Source organism: Corvus cornix, chromosome 5 (assembly GCF_000738735.6).
Source record: "Corvus cornix cornix isolate S_Up_H32 chromosome 5, ASM73873v5, whole genome shotgun sequence".
In the NCBI taxonomy this organism is placed as follows: domain Eukaryota; kingdom Metazoa; phylum Chordata; class Aves; order Passeriformes; family Corvidae; genus Corvus; species Corvus cornix.
Genome location: NC_046335.1, coordinates 49696770 through 49712783, shown reverse-complemented (window position 1 = coordinate 49712783; position 16014 = coordinate 49696770). Strand labels below are relative to the sequence as shown.

The following is a 16014-nucleotide window of genomic DNA, read 5'->3' as shown; positions in this document are numbered from 1 at the left end:
ACCATCAGGAGTCACGGACAGCTTTGTACAACTGAGCAGTATTCTTATATCAAGTAGAGGAGTGGTGGTAGGTGGAATTTAGGGCTTTTCAGAGATTGTCCATGTGCAGAGTGTGAACTAGATGCATGAATAGTTTATCTGAAAGAAGACTGAAGTTATATATGCTTTTATTCCCTGTATCCTGCTGTATTGGCTATGGCCCATCTTAACAGATGACAAATATCCCACATTAGAGTATTATCCATATTTATTCAGTTCTTTTGAGGTTTATCCTTTAATGACTTAATTCAATGACAAAATTGCACTTTTGCCATTAGTATATGAGCTCTAATCTTACCATACAGTTGTTTTCTGTTGATAATAATCTGATAATGAGGTGCTATTGAGTTTACTTTATTTTTGTACAGGTGACTCAAAGGCCCTTCCACATGCAAAAATCTGAGTGCTAATAGGAAATGTGAATTACACTTCTGTTACTTACAGTAATCAGGAGATTGCTTTGATCATGTGATAGCGGTGGGCTGTGTTTGCTCCCTCTCACTGTCTGCAGAGCATCCTTCTCACTCTTCTTTGATAAAATGAGTCTTTGTACTGTTCCTATTGAAAAGTTCCTGTTGTGGTTGTCATATGTGTTCAAGTGGGAGGATAACACTGTGATCATAGAGGATGCATTTTATTGAGATTCAGAGATTCCTGAAAAAACAACAGCATGACTTAGTAAGAGAGAAGACCTAGCAAAATTTTTCATAACAGGAGAAGGAGGGAAAATCATGTTTGCTCACAAAAAATGTATTAATTCTTTATAGCAGGGAACAAAGGAAAAGGCAAGCTGTACTAAAAGTTAGACTTTTGATTATGGTCTATAAGCAGTGAAGGCAGAGTACCTCTGTTCTCTTTCATACGGATCTGTGACAAATTCAGGCACATTTTCTAGGCAATAGTAAAATTTCTCCCAATGTTTTAGATTTAAATAATTGTTTTCCCCAGCATGCAGGGCTTGCTCGGATCAAATACCCAAATGTCAAGAAGGAGAAGTTCTTATCGTGGATGGCAACACTACTGACAGGTGTTGCCCTACATACCAGTGTAGTAAGTTTGACTTGATTTTAATATTTTAAATAACAGAGAACATGGGAAATTTTTGTAGTGTGGATGTTCAGTGTCAAAAAAGGTGGATCAGAGATACAGCTCCAGTTGTACATATAAGCAAGCTATCATCTGTAGTCCTGAACAGATATCTTTACTTTTAAAACTTCATGTGTATAAAGCATCTTCTCAATATCTGTATCATGGAGACAAGTGTAGTTTCAGGCCTCAAACTGTGGGTACTTAAAATTATTTAAATATTTAAGTATTTCTCTGGAGTATCTGTACTCCATGCTACTATTATCTGATAGCTAACAGCTGTGTTTCTATTATTAGTCTTTTAAACTAAGGTGTTTTCCAAATATACTTAGTATAAATCATCGGCTATATCTTGATTAATATTTCCGTTCATCCAAACATGACGACATTGCGTTCATTGTACTTCCTTTCCTTTGCTTTAGTGTGTGAGGTACATCGTTGTCCTGAATTCAGGTGCATGCTCGGCATGTCTCTGGTGGAGGTGTGGAGCCCGGAGAAGTGCTGCCCCTTCCGGACATGTGGTAAAATCACTGATTTGCACTATAGTTGCCTTAGACAATGAGAGATGACAACAGCTTTGGCCTCTTGGTTTTGAGCCTGATTTCAGCCAACTACACCATTGTGAACCTGCTCATGAGCAAATGATACAGAAAAGTCATTTCATGGTACAGAACTTCCTAATCTGCCTGTTTTGCTTTTCTTGCATCCTGTAGAATTTGCCTCCCCAAACTGGGTGATTTACCATCTTGAAAATGTTACTGTATTGGGTTTGCTGACTTTTAAATCTGGAAATTTTATTCTCTCTGTTACTGTTGTAAGCAAATGGCATACAACTTGCTAAAGTGCTGTTTCTGGTGTTGTATTTTGTTTTAGAATGTGCATGCGAAACAATCCCCAAACCTCAGTGCAAACTGGTATGACATTTATCTTCTTTGTCACTAATCCTTTATTAATTTCTTAATAAATCTATTTATCAGTGTCTGAATAATAGTTTTAGCTAGTTATTTAGGGAAATAGTTATTTAGGGAAATATGAAACACTATGTGACCACCTCTTTTTTAAAATTACTTTACAGTAAGATTTACCTAGTATTAAGAAGCCTTCTAAGTCTAAATACCTTGCAGAACAAAATTACTGCATGGCCCTGATATTTCCAGTGCTTTTATTACCATATTCTGCCCCAATATATTGGTGGAGTAGGACTGCTTTCATGCACACAGGATAATTCAGGGTAAAACTTCATGCTTAATGTGTTGTAACTAAATGCTTTAAAGCATCACTGTTTGTTAATATTATTTGTTATGGTGAATATGTTAACATACATCATACACTCAGGCTGCTGACTAAGCAGAACCTTCAAGAGATACTGCTACCCAGATGCTGAAGGAAAGTTGTTTAAAAGAAAAAGATCATATAGAGGAGAAAAAACGCTGTTGTTCCATGTATAATTTTTTTCCCCCCTGCTTTTATACCTGCAGGGGCAGAAACTTCAGATAGATGAACTGTTTCAGAACAGTACAGAAAATGTCTGTAACTGTGTGAAGTACAAATGTGGTAAGTCAGAAAATAATTTAATTCAAAGAAATAGCCTTTCAATTGCTAAGGGAAATTAGGAATTAAAAATCAGGTGTTCACTTTGAACAGGGAACTGAAGAGGACAGGATTAACTGACATAATTCACAAATAGTGCTAATTCTCCTCTGTGGGGAGAAATAGACATTTCTCAGGTACATTTCTTATCCTGAAGTAGTCTTCCAAAAGAAAATACTTGAAGAAGCCTGCACTGTCACTTGGATGCAGCTAATAGAATATTGCATATTTATTTAGATTCCATGCATGGCTGTATTTGAAATAACTTGGTGACTGCAGTGAAGCATTAGATTACTCTTAACATTTCGTTTGAAAATGTGGCCCATAATTCTAAAATAGGTAGAGTAGCTTTTCCCATTCCTGTTTCACTGTTTAAAACATTTTTAATGGAGTTTTGATACCTAGCTGATTGTCCTGAGCACGCTGTTTGTGTTTTCTTGCAGTGAGAGACAAAGTTTGCCTGAGTAATGAGAGAGGTGTGCTGCTTCCTGGGCAGAGAATTGTGGAACACGGTGCAGATGGCATTTGCCATATTTCTTACTGTACAAATGTGGTTGATCCTTCCACTAAATACTACAAAATAAACACGTCTTCGATAGACTGTGCTGTCAAGTGCAAAGCTGTAAGAAATTCAGAAATTTAGACCTGTATACTTGGACTGGTGGCCTGAATTACATTGTGATGGGTTTTGTTGAGCAGATGACAGTCGTAGGAGCAAGTTGGAAAGAGTAATTAGGATATTTCCCTCCTCTACCACACTTCTGGTGGACGTTTATAAAAGTCTCCCTCCCTCCCTCCCTCCCTCCACTGTGTTCTCTGCTGTGTAAATCTTACATAAACTAAAGTATATAGTGACTGCCTCCTTGCATCCCTTCAGAACTTCAACCACATTATGTGCAAACTGGTACGAACTCCTGGCAGACATTAGCTGAATAAGACTTAGGAAGAGAATAATTGTAAATAGAAGAATTCTAAATGTGATGACAACAGCTTTATGAAATAAGCAAATGTTACATTGTCTTTTTACAAGATATGATACATTTCCATGGGAATATTATACTGATTTTTTTCTAATTTTATAGTTACTTGATGTCTAATGTGTAAAAAGTTAAAATTTCAGTGGTTCTTGAAGTAAGCTGTCACTTAAAATCAAAAATGGTTGAAAGACCAGTTAATTCTCTCAGATTTGGTACTTCTCTTTTACTCCAATTAAGATCAAAGGTATTTTATAAACCCTCATGAATGTGCAGTGTGTGCAAATTAAGCTGTGTGGTTTTGAAAGTTATTTTAAAAATATCCCTAAAATCAGATACCTGAAAAAAAAATCTGCCTGTTACAGTAGCAAAATGTTGAACTGCAAGATGGTCTCATACAAGGAATAATCTATTTGATTTTGGCAGAACCAAGTCTATCAGCTTCCAAAAGATTTAACAACATGCTGTGGTAGCTGCAAGAACTTGTCTTGTCTCCACACTTTTAGCAATGGTACAGTTGCCAGCTTTAAGGTGAGTTTGCATGTTTTATTCCCTCAAATTTAGAAGTAAACAAAAAATTGTGAAATACTTTACACATCTAGCCATATAAAATGTGCAGAAAAGAGCTTTATTTGGCCAAATACCAGGAATAGTTTTGCATGTACACAACATTAATTTCTTGGAGAGTCAACCATATAACTGTCAACAAAAATTAAAGGATTCTGATCTATACCAGAGAACTGCCATCAACTCGACTCTTTTAGAATCTGCTTAACATTATGTTTTTTTTATTGGACTCTCAAATGCAGTACTTAAACAGAACTCAAATATGCATCTAAATTATATTTTGCTGTATGTATTACTGTATGTTCAGGTGAGACCTCATTCAATGGAATTGTTTAATTAATACTTGAAATACTGTTTTTGCTGATTAAAGTTTCTCTTTTGCAATTTTTGACAGCCTGGTGCTGTTTGGATTTCAAACTGCATCAGATATGAATGCACCAACACAGCAATAGGACCAGTTCTGGTTTCCTCTGCAGTTGGATGCCCACCCTTTAATGAAACTGAATGTGTGAAGGTCAGTGTACAAGACACTGTTTGCATTCCAGCTGTGATTTCTGTTTGCATGAAAAGATGTAACTTTGACAAAAGATGTTTTTACCTCAAGAAGGGAGAAATTACAATTTTTTGTATTTTTGGGCAGACATTTAAAGGTAAAAGGTATAACCACACACAAGACTACTGTGCCACCAGGTTGCTGAGTTACACAGATGGACACACCTCTTCTGATTCTTAGAATCTATTTTTTTTTAAATTGGGGCTTGTAATATCAAACTAGTCTTCATACAACTGTCTGAACTTGGATGCTTCCCTGGGCTGAACTTCCCCTTTCTAACATTTTTCATGTATAGCAATTTGATTCAGCACAATGATCAAAAACATAGAAAAAAAAGGAAAGATAGTCTGAAAATCAGGAGCATCTTTTCTACAGTAACACATAAAGTCTTATGAACCAGTTTTGGAGCAAGAACAAAAGTTCTACTTGAATTTGCAAAATGAGATTAGACTAAATGCCAGGAAATGGAGGCAAGGAGAATTCTCTTTCAGCTCTCTGTAATTCTACATTTACATGTGCATAGAAAGCTGCATTTCTTGGTGAATGATGTTACACGAGTAGGGAGCAGTCCTGAAGGAACTGGGTGGCTGTAGTTCTTCCTCACAAATAGTAGTGGGTTGGTTCTTCAGAACTGTCTCAATTTCCTAGCCAAGGCTTCATACATTCACCAGAGTGTTGCATTTGCCTGAATAATGATGCAGAGCTTTATCTGAAAGATATTTTTAATAGTGCAGATATATGGGAATGAATGCTTGAAAAAATCAAGTTTTTTCCTCTTTTATTTTATGTTTTGGTCAGGTTGGAGGCTATATTGTGCCATTCTTAGAAGGATGCTGCAAAACATGTAAGTGATTATTGACAATTCCTGCTCCACAAGTCCCTCTGATTTGTTGCCTTATAAATAAAGTGGATTACTTCCTACATAAAAGCTTGATTCACATCTCAAAGGCTGTGCTTCTCCTGGTTTCACTTATGTAAATAATTCTGAAAGCAGTGGAGTTGAATCAAAGGAAAACACTTTAATGCTGAAACATTTACTCCCTGATAACTGATAGTGATTGTAGCTGGTCAGGCCACTGAAATTCCTACCTCGAGTATTTTGTAGTTCTCGTGTAAAAGTCCTCCTAAAATTTTAGGAACTGCATTTAGTATAATAAGGTACTGTGTTTTAGAAGGCACCTTAAAACCATGCTTCGTCTACATTAATATCTTCCTCTTTGGTAAAAATGAACATGGATCTATGTGTTTTGTAAGTTAATTTTGTAAATAATAAATACAGTAATTAATAGACGTAGTTCAGAATCCTTCAGGCAGTATCTTTTAAAAGATTTTGCAACTTAAAAATCCCCCCCTTACTTGATTATCTGTGAGAGCTAATTAAGGTTCTCTGGGGGAAAAAAACCACAGAATAAAAATTCTCTACAGAATAGGATTGAAAGATACTATTTCTTAATAGAAATCAAGATAATAGAAATAATTTTTTTTCTTAATACATTGGTACATAGCTGAAACATTTTGGCTGATTTCATGAAGGACTTAGGCTGAAGTTGATATTATTAGAAGCAACTGAAAAGGAGATTTTTGTACTGGGCAGTAATATTTTTAAATGCAAAAATATGACTTAATTTGCATAAGTGGCTGACATAGGGACCTGAAAGTGTGCCAGAGTGCTGGAGAAAAATGCAGGTATTTCCTGCTGGGTGGGATGGAACTTGCACAGCCGTGACCACCTGGCATGGTACCATGTGCACAGTTACTGCAGTGGGTTATGTGCTGCCAGCTGGGAGGTACCTTTTGGCATTACTCACTGGTGTTACATTTGGTAGTTTATTGAAACTGTGCAAGTTTTATCTGGTTTTTCTTTTCCTCTGCTCCCACCATAAGGGAATGATAATATCTATTCAAGTTTTTCCCTCTGACGGACTTGTGTTTAAAGCACTTGTCCTAGTTCTGTGGCAAATTCTCCATAGGCTCTCTGAGATCAGTTTTTGATTATCTGACATTGCCCTTCAATTCCCTAGCAGCCAAATAAGCCAGCTCCTGAACAATTTAGTTAGACAGTTAAACATCCATTAAGCTACTTTTCATCAGGGCAGAAGATCTTGCTACTATGCTTAGAGAAGGATTATAACCACACTCTTTAATTTTTAAGGACAAAAGTAAATTGTTAACCTGAAGCATGCCTCACAAAGTAAAATTAAACCCTTGAAGAACCCAGTGGCTTCTGAGATTTCTAGAGTACATTTCTAGAGTTCTGATTTCACACCTGTTTGTGCACGACACAGAATGTCTGTGAATCATGTAGTTCATTCTGACTACAAGCAAATCTGCCATGAGAGCTGTCAGTCAGTTGTAATTGTGGGAGACATTTTATGAGAAGGATTATCAGCATTTTGTTTTCTTTATAAGTACTTTGCCATTATAAACAATTGATTTTTGTTTTCGGTTTTAATTGGCTTTTGAAAATTAAGAGCCTGGAGCTCCATCAAAACCTAGAGAGGAAATTACACTATTTCTTTTTTGTTGCCCCAAAGGACCCATTAAACTCAGGACACCAGATTGCCTCAGTTACACCAACGTAGATCAGATTCTTCCTGGTTTTCACATGAGATTTAGCAGTGGAAGTAATGCCTGGACATGGCATTGTGAACCCTGCCTGAGCAGGGAAGCAGGACCAGATGACCTCCAGAGGTCTCTTCCAACCTCAGCCATTCTGTGATCCTGTAATATACAGACATTTTAAAGCTGATTTCTGTTTTCCAAAATCTAGTAACTCCCAAATGTTTCCTTACTTCCAGAAATCCTCTGTAACATGTGCTCTGTTCAATGTGTAATATTCTTACCAGGTTCTTCAGTGTCAGTGCTCCTCCCATTCCTTGTTAGCCCAGTCACTCCTACAGCCTATGCTGGCTGTCACACAGGTACCTTTTCCTGAAATAAGTAGGACCAACCCAAACAGCATCATTGTTGATTTCCAACAATGTACTCCCTGATAGGAGCACCAGACCTCACATTACCCAATAATTGCCAAAGCTGCAGTGTAGCACAGCTGCTCATGGTTGTTCAGAGTGGCTCCCATTTTGGTTTGTTTTATGCTTTGCACTGTGTGGGCGGTGCATTGTTGTCAGCCAACAATGTACTGTTGGTAGTAAGCACTTGCTTAGTCTTTAGCTTGCTGCATGTGTAAAATTGGGGTGTTTAAAAAGGTAAACTAATTCCATCATGTTTACAGTGCACTAGAACATAGAGGCTAATTGCTTTGCTTGTTAAAGCTTGTTATGTAAGCCACATTTTTGCAGATGATGTGTCGTACAGTTTTGCTTCCAGTGCCATGTACAGTAGAAGCAAGTAATTGCTTTCCCATCCATAGTTAGGACAGTATGCTGAATACAGCAAGCCTGTGTTTACTCCATGAAAAGTGGAGATTATCTTTGTTCTTTTTCATAAAGCATGTTAATTCTTTGAATTGTAACATGGCATGAGCACACTTGTTTTGGCATTTATTTCGTGAAAACAACTCTCCAACTTTCTGTAATAGAAATTATGTTGACTGTAATTTTGTACACCCCACTGAGTGATACATCCTACATTAAACTACACTTATGACTCTAGGACTATTAAATCAAAATCTGTATTTCTCTTTCATATTGATGTCACTTTAAGTGACCACAGTGTTATGAGTCAACCCAAAAACCAAGCAAGGATTTTCAACCATACAGATGGTGCAAAAGAATCTCATTATATTATGACACATATAAAATGGTCCCATGTTTTGTAAGGTTCTCTGTAAAAATATATTTTGTTGTAAAGCTCATTAAAAAATCATTGGATACTAAAATACATGCATGGATACTAAAATACATGCATGGAAATACATTAACTATTTATTTTGTACAAGATACGATGTACTTTCACCATAGCCTGGATGAAGTCATAGTCACAGCTGCACTGAATTCTCCACCCTACACACCATGCGTAATGTAAAAGAAGAAAGAACCATGAAAAGAACTGTGAAAAACATGAAATAATGGTGAGTTGGTGTTTTTTGAAAACAATTTTTTTTCTTCATTTCAATTTACTTTTTCCCGAAGCAAACATAATTCAGTGACAGTCAAGCAGTAGCCAGGTGTTTCTGTCTTCTGAGAAGCAGTGTTACTAGTTTGACAGTGATTAGAGCAGGGAACTGGACATTACGCATCAAGATGTACTTAAAATTGTGTCTCAGGTCAGTGTTGGGTATTGATCAAACCAATGAATCCTTTATTGCCCTTGCTTTTCTGGTGCTAAAAGTATTCCCCTTTTGTCAACATCTTTGGATTTTTTGGCTCAAAGAAAACGCAGCTCTGTAAGTAGAGAGTCATTGGGGGCTGCATCATGGTGTGTAAAGTCTGGTGTGAAATACTGGAAACTCTTCTAATGGAACGGGCTGTTCATTCTCTTACAGATCTGCGACATGATGTGGTTTCTTCAGCACAGAGAGGAGCATCCTCAGAAGATCCTGTTCTCTTACAACTGAGCTTTATACTGAACATCTTTGGTTTTCATCCAATGTTCAGCATTTTCTTCTTAAATTAAATTTAACTCCTCATTTAATGTCACGATTTCTTGTGATCTCTTTTATTTGATCCTTTCATGTGCCTTGTACATACTTCTATGAGAAAAATTGTGGAAATAATGTTAATGAAAATGAAAATAAAATATTTCATTTTTTCACTGGTGTTCTTTGATTTAATAAAAACATACAGAAATGTAAAGCCCCCTGAAGCCCTGTTCTTCATTGGATTCTGCTACGTATTCTGTTATGTATTTATTTTAAATTTTGTTTATACCACTAGAACACAAGTGCTGCTTGTTGTATTTATTTCATGGAAAATGCACTTTAATTTATTAACAAGTTTACGTTTTGATAATGATACCATTTGGTATCATTAACAAGTTTAATTAATTAACAAGTCTTCTCACAGGAGAGTTTGATCAATTTTATAAGAGTTTTGGAAAACAGTGGACTTACTCCTAAAAGGCTTCTGAGTGAAGAATAAACCTTTTATAGTTGTATTAAAGATAAAAAAGATACTTTAACGAATGAAATACCTTTAAAAGGTATTCAATGTACAGCTAATGTAATTGCACCAAAGTTTTGTATGTACAGTGATGTATTGGGTATTATTTCATGTCTCTTGACCCCATAAAATGGTCAGGATTGTTCTTGTCTCTGAAATGTTAGAAATTTGAGCTGATATTTTTAAATCTATGCCCATTTTGCAGGTAAGGAAGATGGTAAATTCTGTAAGAAGGTGACTGTTAGGATGACCATCCGCAAGAACGACTGCAGGAGTCACACGCCAGTAAGTAAATAGTCATCGTGATTTCTTTCAATAGAAGAGAAGAAAATACGAGATACAAAAAGAAAGAAAGGAAACTTTGATTCCACAAGGCCTTTGTCTCCATCTCTGTCACAGAGACAGAGGTTTCTGCATTTCACAGAGCTGTTTTAATGCTTCCCTGCGTTCTCAGCAGTCATCCTCTCAATAATAAAGAAAAGGAGGCTATTACTTCTTTTTGTGAGCATTTAGGTGCATGTTGGCTTAGTCTCATTTCACCCTATAATGCAATTATTGTATGCAAATTAACTAATAACTGAACCTTGCCTCGATATTCCACAGTTAAAACAGCTGCAGATGTGTGTAATTTTTCATCTGCCCAGGGAAAGTGTTTAAATGCCAACTTCATGAAGAAAGGAATCCTGGGTCCTGAAAGCTTTTTTTAGGCAGCAGCATGAGCACACTGTAAAATGTGGAGGAAGAATGAAGCACTATCTGTGTGTCTATCAAAGGATTTAGTGTTGGAGGACACCAACTATATCCTGCTGAGCAGTATGGCTGAGAGCAGCAGCAAGGGTGCAGACAGACGTCTCGTGTGAGATGTGTAAGAGCGCCTGGAAAAGCTGTAATAAAAGAGAGTAGGGAAACAGCTGTAGCCTCTAAAATGACTCTGATAGTACATTTAGTAGAGTAAGCTGTTGAGCAGCCAAGACATTTATTCTCAGTGTTTCATTGAAGAGGACCACAAACCCTGACTATTAAATTTGAAAAAATTATCAGTTTCTTAAGCCTATTTGTCTTACAGTCTATATTACACATTTGGTATCATTAGTAGTAGTTCCCCTCGGCTTTCCAAAAGATTGGTTCTTTTGTTCGTCCTTGCTGATACCCAGTATAGCAACACTGCATCAGTGTATCACTGAAATGAATACTGTAGAGCGTTGTGGAAAGAACATTTGGTGCTGTGTTCAAGCCAAGGTCGTTATGAATACTTTAAAATTCAAAACTGAAATTGCCTCTTTGTGTCTGTTAAGATGGTCAAAATCTGTTACTGAAATTGACAGCAAAGTCAATTTATTGACTTATAATTAATATTAATAATATAAAAATTGAGACCTGTCTGGGCAATGCGCTTCAGGCGTTATTTCCAGATGTAGTGGTAATTCATAAAGGGCTAGAGGAAATACCTCCAAACTTTTCACTGCTTTGCCATTGGATTTGGGTGCCTAATACCTTCACAGTTTCTTGAGAGCCCCTAACTATCCTACCTGCTGCCATTTGCTAATTATTGTCTCTGTGTGTTGCCAGGTGAACATTGTTTCATGTGATGGGAAGTGCCCGTCTGCCAGCATTTACAACTACAACATCAACACCTACGCCAGGTTCTGCAAGTGCTGCAGGGAGCTCGGGCTGCAGAGGAGGACTGTGCAGTTGTATTGCACCAGCAACTCAACCTGGGTCAGCTACTCCATCCAAGAGCCCACAGACTGTTCTTGCCAATGGTCTTAAAAAGCATAAAAGGGAAGAGAACAGCAAGCCCAGCTGTTCACAGCATAATTTTATAATAGTTTATCTATTAAACATACAATAGCCAATCCCCCAAATTTCACCAGTTTAATGCACAAATACACTTGGACTCTCCTAAATTTCTGAAAAGTGGCTTTGCATCACTGGCATTGTGATTCCACTTAATTTTCATTCACAGGGATTGTTTTAAGGGTTCTTGTGATACATGCCAACTTTAAAGGTGATTTACATTAGTGACATCTAAAGAGAAAGAACACCATGGGTTTTGTTCTGGGGGGCCAACCCACTCTTGGTCAAGCCCTCATTCCAGTTTTACATCATGGCCTGACTTACCTGGCAGCAGGTCACTATTTTGAATGCATTGTAATTGTGCAAGTACATTTAGTGTCTGTTAAGAAAAGTTCTTTGGACAACATGAGAAGAATTTTCAGTTTAAATCATATTCCTGTTGCTAAGTAGAGCATGTATAAGAAATTCAATTTAGGATTTATTTTTCTTTAATCAGGGAAACCTTATCACTACTGATGACTGTATGTAATATTCCCTGGGAATAATTTCAGTTTTTCTAGTGTATTTTATATTGTAGTGAAAAGCATTATGTCAAGCATGTGTTTATGGAACAGATCAGCTGTCTTTAGGCTATCTACATTAGTCATTAGTCACTTTGTCTTTCTGCTAAACAATATGACATAAACTGAAAATACACAGATTTAAAAAATAAAAACCATTTTATATTCCTTTGTATAGATATAACTTAAATGAAAACACTCAGTTTACAAAATGAACCATACTTAAATTGTCTCTCTAGGAGAACGAGCATTGTTAAACATTAATTTTTAAAGAGATGAAAGTTCATTAGGAAAGAGAAAATGAGGATTATATATGTGCCTCAAAGAAAAATAAAATTGGAAGTCTTTGTCACCTGTATAGTAGATGCAACTTCTTATGGCGAGCGCTTGAAATTCAAAATGAACAATTGTAAGGTTTGAAATTTCAAAAGCAATTTTTAAAATGAAAATTGAAATTGTTTTTTGTAATGAACTAATTTTTTTCTTCTCCAAGCTAGTGTTACTATTCTATTCTTCCTTAGCAAATTCCAGCGAGATAAGCAAAAACTCAGTAGCTTTTGTTTTGTAGATTAGAATTGTAGATAGCATGCAGTGATACACTTGAGATCTATAAGAGTAGATAGATCTCAGCATACCTTCTTTGAAAGCTGCTTGTCTGCAGTTAATCCAAAGAAAAACGTGTTGTTAAAATCAATCATGTGAACATTTTTGATATTAATTTTGTATTCTGTACATTTCATTCTTACAATATCTAATAAACAACAGGAAGTCTTATTTTGTTACAATTAATTTTGCTATCTTGCTAAAGCAGCTTTCTGCTACATGATGAAACGCACTATATTTACTAATATTTTTCTTCAGTGGTACACGTGGGTAATTTTAGGATTTGCTGATATCACAAGTACTACATCAAGGAGGAAGACCTGCTTATGGATTTTTAAAAATCTACATATTTTTCTGATTTCATCACAGTTCACTTCCATCCTCAGAAATGCGAAATTCCTCTATGTAATTTTATTCAAAACAAAAATTGGAAAGCATTTGTTCATCAAAGTGTAGCAACACAACTCCGACACTGTCAGACTGTCCTGGAAAAACAGGGGCGAAAGAGGGTAAATTTCTGCACATTCCCTTTCCACATTTTTTCTGAGCTAACCCTCAGTTTGACTGCAATGTGTAGACTGTGTTTTGAGTAATTGTTGTGTAGAGATGATCATCCTTCAGCACCTAGGGCCAAATGTGTCTTCAAGCTCTACCTGTTGTTGGTGCAGTCCCTACTCACTTTGCAGAACATGTTCCTTGTTCAAAGCTGTCTTTAAATAGCAAGAAAGAACAGAATTTGGGAGAAGTGCATCCTTTGGAAATCCACGGGGGAAGAAAATGCTGTTTACAGGATACTGAGCAGAGTTAAATCCTCGACGTGCTTAAAATTCATGCTTTGGCATTTTCAAAGGAGAAGTTCAGCTTTCTTTAGTTTACCAGCTGGCAGATGCCATCCTAGAGGGCAGGAATTAATAAGAGATGTTCTTTTGCTCTCAACCAAGATGGTATTTGCTTTGAAGCGCCAAACACCACCGTGAGGGACAGACTAGAGCAGGAATTAGGCCTCCCTCCCCTGCAGCGTGGTCCTTCCACTTGCCATTTGAGCAGTGAGCTCATTGTTCCTTGCAGCTCAAGGCACTAACTCTGAAAAACAATTGAGACACAGACTTTCAGCTCTTGGTTGAAGAGAAAAGTTAGTGCAGGCAGTGAGAGTAGAAAGCTTACAATAGCGTGTCTGGTAACTGTAATCAAACACTGCTGGTGCTGCTACTTCAGCAGTAAAATAATAAACAGCATGATAAGCCCTTACTTCTGCTTTTGCAAACATTAAGCTTATGCTGGGAGAAACAAGGGGAAAGATTCAAACTGCCTCTGGCTTGGCAGGGGAAGCTAGAGTGTTCCTGCCTCTGTGTTAAATTCCTTCATGTGTTCTCAGGCTATCAGTGGTTGTTCAAAGCCACCCGGGCCCTTCCTGTGTATTTACCTTACACTGCATTTGCACGCAGTAGCTCAGGTGGAAAAAGATGTGCCTTATTTGTACTTCCACATCTTTGGAAACCAAAAGAACCTCAATGTGAGTTTCATCTGGCCGTTCCATGCTGGAGTAACTTGGGCTGTAACAATGACTGAGTCCTAAAACAATTTTATTTTCCTTATATTAAGTCCTTTGCTTGAAACTGACCTGATAGAAAATGAGGCTTCTTAACACTTTGCAAATCTCAGAACTTTGCTCCACCCCGATAACCCTGTTCCCCTCACATGTATTTGCATGCGTGGAGTTTCTTCACAAATTTGATTCCTAATGTAGGGAGAGAAACATCACAGGCTTGTGTTTCATTAAATCTAGGAATTAAAATCTTTCTAATGCTAGGTGGTTTTCCATCTTTGACTAAAATGTTTCATATTTGGGTATGGAAACATTGGATGGTTGTTACAGTGCTGATTGCTCTTTTTTGTCTCTTTAAAAAACGCTTTATAAGCATTACCTTGAGCAAGCTTACCCAGCCTTGATTCACAGGAAAATATGAGAGATTTGGCAGCTGGACTCTTGAATATTACACATATTGGCCCTTGAGAAAGGCCTTTAGAAAGAAATACAATGATATCAATTGTGTTTTCTAAATGCTCATTCTCTGGGTTAGAGGTACATGATCTGAACTCAGGATAATGGCCTCTTGAGTCTCTAATGGCCTCTCTTCCTCCAATTAGTGCTGCCTGGTGGTTTGGTAAATTGAGATATTGGCATCTGCTGGGTTGCAGTTTAACGTGAACTATTAGTCACAAGTTAAAAAGCTCACACCCCTTCAGACAGCTCTCAAGTATGCAGCCCATGAAGTCAGACCAAAATTATTCAAAAAATGTTGCCCTCACTCTTATCTCTGCCCACACCATCATCTCTCTCCCCCGTACAAGTGGCTAGCTATGAATAATTAAAACGAGGTAACAGCTGCTATGCAGATGGTGATTTTTTGGAAAAATCCCCTCTTAGCGTGATGAAGACATCTAACCTCTTTAGAAATAGTACCTGACAGACTGCCATCCCCTCAGATCTGCTTTCTGCGTGGACTTCTGACCAAGGCTTTGGTCATGTCGGTTCACATCAGCTGTTTATAAGAGAGAGATCTGAATTAACTCAGGTGTCCAGGCTTCATCCGTCACCAAAGGGAGCTGCATCCAGAGAGTGACTCAACCCATCCTAAAATAAGTGTCTAAGATTGATATGGTGATTTATCCTCCGGATGTATCATCTTTCCTTTTCACTGTGGAGGGAACCTGGATGCTAAAATATGGTTAGGTACCTCACTTTTGTACTACTAAAATTAATTTAACTAAAAAAGTTGGAATTAAATTAATTTTTAATGGTTAAAGATATCGCAACAGGCTCAAAAATCAGCTACGCTGATTATTGGACTTATCTGACCATCTCATATGAGATAAGGTGATATTTGGTTTGCATGAAGCTGAATAGAGTTTCATTTGTCTCATTTGGTCTTCCCTGTATGTTTCAAAGTATACTTCTTTGTATGACATCTGTAAAACTATCCTTGTATCTCCAGAACTGAAGACAGACATTGTCATCAGCCAAACCTTCATGATGGAAAAACACAGCTGAATTTGTAAAGATGTCACGTGTTTATTTCCATGACAATTAGCTGGAAAAGATCTATAAGGTGAGTGAATATTAACATATTTCTGGTTTGTAGACCTTTCATTGTGTAGATGCTGGCTTGAGATCTGCAGGTGAT

The 16014-nt window shown here is 37.1% G+C and overlaps 1 protein-coding gene across 2 annotated transcripts in view; it reads left to right on the top strand.

Moving 5' to 3' along the window:
* The window catches only part of OTOG (otogelin), a 95027-nt gene extending 82027 nt beyond the window's left edge, over positions 1–13000 (top strand). Inside the window, exons 47-56 of one of the 2 annotated variants that reach the window (XM_039553235.1) lie at positions 988–1089; positions 1548–1646; positions 1999–2039; positions 2604–2679; positions 3159–3337; positions 4116–4220; positions 4651–4770; positions 5608–5653; positions 10075–10154; positions 11439–13000. In XM_039553235.1, coding sequence (XP_039409169.1) covers positions 988–1089; positions 1548–1646; positions 1999–2039; positions 2604–2679; positions 3159–3337; positions 4116–4220; positions 4651–4770; positions 5608–5653; positions 10075–10154; positions 11439–11639 — 1049 coding nt within the window. In that variant the 3' untranslated portion in view covers positions 11640–13000. Of the gene's footprint in view, positions 1–987; positions 1090–1547; positions 1647–1998; positions 2040–2603; positions 2680–3158; positions 3338–4115; positions 4221–4650; positions 4771–5607; positions 5654–8707; positions 9634–10074; positions 10155–11438 lie in introns of those variants that run through there. The other variant, XM_039553236.1, reaches the window with a different exon arrangement.
* Positions 13001–16014: the final 3014 nt, after the last annotated feature.